Source organism: Pelobates fuscus, unplaced genomic scaffold, assembly GCF_036172605.1.
Source record: "Pelobates fuscus isolate aPelFus1 unplaced genomic scaffold, aPelFus1.pri scaffold_24, whole genome shotgun sequence".
NCBI classification, from domain to species: domain Eukaryota; kingdom Metazoa; phylum Chordata; class Amphibia; order Anura; family Pelobatidae; genus Pelobates; species Pelobates fuscus.
The window spans coordinates 312,179-314,415 of record NW_026961888.1 but is presented as its reverse complement, the minus strand read 5'-3'; the positions used below and the strand labels follow the sequence as shown (position 1 = coordinate 314,415).

The 2,237-nt window shown below is 47.4% G+C and overlaps 1 protein-coding gene across 1 annotated transcript; it reads right to left on the bottom strand.

Annotated features, from left to right (window-relative positions):
- Positions 1-1,275: 1,275 nt before the first annotated feature.
- Positions 1,276-1,923, bottom strand: LOC134584839 (histone H1-like). Its single transcript, XM_063440658.1, has one exon. It carries the CDS (start codon positions 1,918-1,920, stop codon positions 1,276-1,278), a length of 645 nt encoding a protein of 214 aa, XP_063296728.1. The 5' UTR covers positions 1,921-1,923.
- Between the last annotated feature and the right edge of the window lie 314 nt (positions 1,924-2,237).

The window sequence follows — 2,237 nt, the reverse complement described above, 5'->3', positions numbered from 1 at the left end:
CTTTTAGTGAAAAAGTGGGTGGCCCTGAAAAGGGCCTTTGGGTTAATGGGGTGTGCGGTAAAGTCAAGCCCGAGTTTTAACCTCCGAAGCCATAGAGAGTGCGGCCCTGGCGCTTAAGAGCATAAACTACGTCCATGGCGGTGACAGTCTTCCTCTTGGCATGCTCGGTGTAAGTGACGGCGTCCCGGATGACGTTCTCCAGGAATACCTTCAGCACCCCGCGAGTCTCCTCATAGATGAGGCCGGAAATACGCTTCACGCCTCCCCTGCGAGCAAGGCGACGAATTGCAGGCTTGGTAATGCCCTGGATGTTGTCACGAAGAACCTTCCTGTGACGCTTAGCGCCACCTTTTCCGAGACCCTTTCCTCCTTTGCCTCTGCCAGACATGGTTCTGCTCTTCTTTCTGCACGAACGATATGAGATGCTTTGCAAAGCTCTTCCTTATATACTCCTCGGACGGACCGTATGGGGACCTGCAGCAAAGGAGGCGGGCGTTTTAAACACGCCCCTTCACTTTTTTTTTTCCTCTCAATAATATGCTTAACCCTCTCCTTCCGTGCTCGAAATGGTTCTGGCTTTTAAAACCAAAGCTGTTTATGCTTCAAAAGATTTCACAATCGTGAAGTCTTTTGAAGTATAATCATTTTATCATGTCTTTAGTGTTTCTTTGATAGTCGGCTTAGCTACTGCACAAGGTATCATTTCTTGGGCTTTATCACTCTTTGAATATCGAAATAAGCGCCCGTTTCACACGTGGAGAGAGGACGAGGACAGTCCCTTTTATTATCACCATGTACAAAATCGCAATCCCTAAAATATGTTCTGCTTTATTATCTTACTGAAAAAGGCAATAACATTAAATCTAGTCTGGAAGGACACTGTGTGATATTCTATATATTATATGCGTTTCTCACTAAAACTGGCCTTTCGCAATTTAATGAAGAAACACCCTCAGTATCTTAGAACGGAGGGAATTTCTAAGCCAAAAAAAAATAAAAAAAATCAACGCTCAAGTGTAGCACTGGTATACGGGGACTTAGCCACACCGACAAGATACATTCCTGTGTAATCTTTTCGAGCACTAGATGCTGGGATTACAGGATTCATTAGGTTATTCCTGACTTTAGAATGAGGGATGGAGGGGGAACGATATGTGTGACATGACACCAAAACAAACACGTTGCCATCACTGATATATAGCTCTGAAATGAGAATGTGGTGGCTCTTACAAGAGCCTTTGGGGTTTGGAAAATAAAATTAAATGCGAGCAAGGCTTATTTCTTTTTGGGAGCTGCCTTTTTAGCCTTTGCAGGACTCTTTGCGGCTTTGGGTTTGGCTGCCTTTTTGGCAGGGCTCTTCACGGTCTTCTTAGCCGGGCTTTTCACTACCTTCTTGGGCTTGGCGGCTTTGACTTTCTTCGGACTTTTGGTGGCCTTTTTAGCGGAGGCGGCCGGCTTTTTGGCCTTTTTCGGGCTCTTTGCAGCTACCTTCTTAGGTTTGGCTGGAGACTTGGTGGCTTTCTTCGGGGCAGGCTTCTTGACTTTAGCCGGTGCCTTTTTCTTGGTAGCCTTGTCCTTGCTCTCCGCCTGCTTTTTGTTGAGCTTGAAGGAGCCGGAAGCTCCGCTTCCTTTGACCTGGACGAGAGTGCTTTTAGTCACCAAGCTCTTGAGAGCCAGCTTGAGGCGGCTGTTATTCTTTTCCACATCATAACCAGAAGCAGCCAAAGCCTTCTTCAGAGCTGCCAGGGACACCCCGCTGCGCTCTTTAGAAGCGGACACAGCTTTGACAATGAGCTCGGACACGCTAGGACCGGAGGGCTTAGCGGCTTTCTTGACACCGGCTGCTTTCTTGGGCTGCTTCTTCTTGGAGGCGCTTTCTACCGCAGGTGCGGCGGCGGGAGCTGGGGCGGCTTCAGACATGGTCACTATTCTCTATGAAGATCAAGCAATAATACGCGCCCGCAGCAGCCTCCAAATTATACATCTCCAGCTAGCATCTTATTGGCTGATCTAACCACGCTCTGATTGGATACAGTCTTATGACACACCCTCCACTGTCCCTACTCCATCTTTTCACACTCTGCTCTCACACTGTGTTTCCGAATGGATAAAACGAATACATTTAGGTAAAATAAGAGGACGGAGGTCGATGCCATCTATCGTGGAATGTACTAAACTATCTAACCAAGAATTCATTAGCAGCTCCATGGGTCCCGAGGGTTGTCACGATCTAGCAG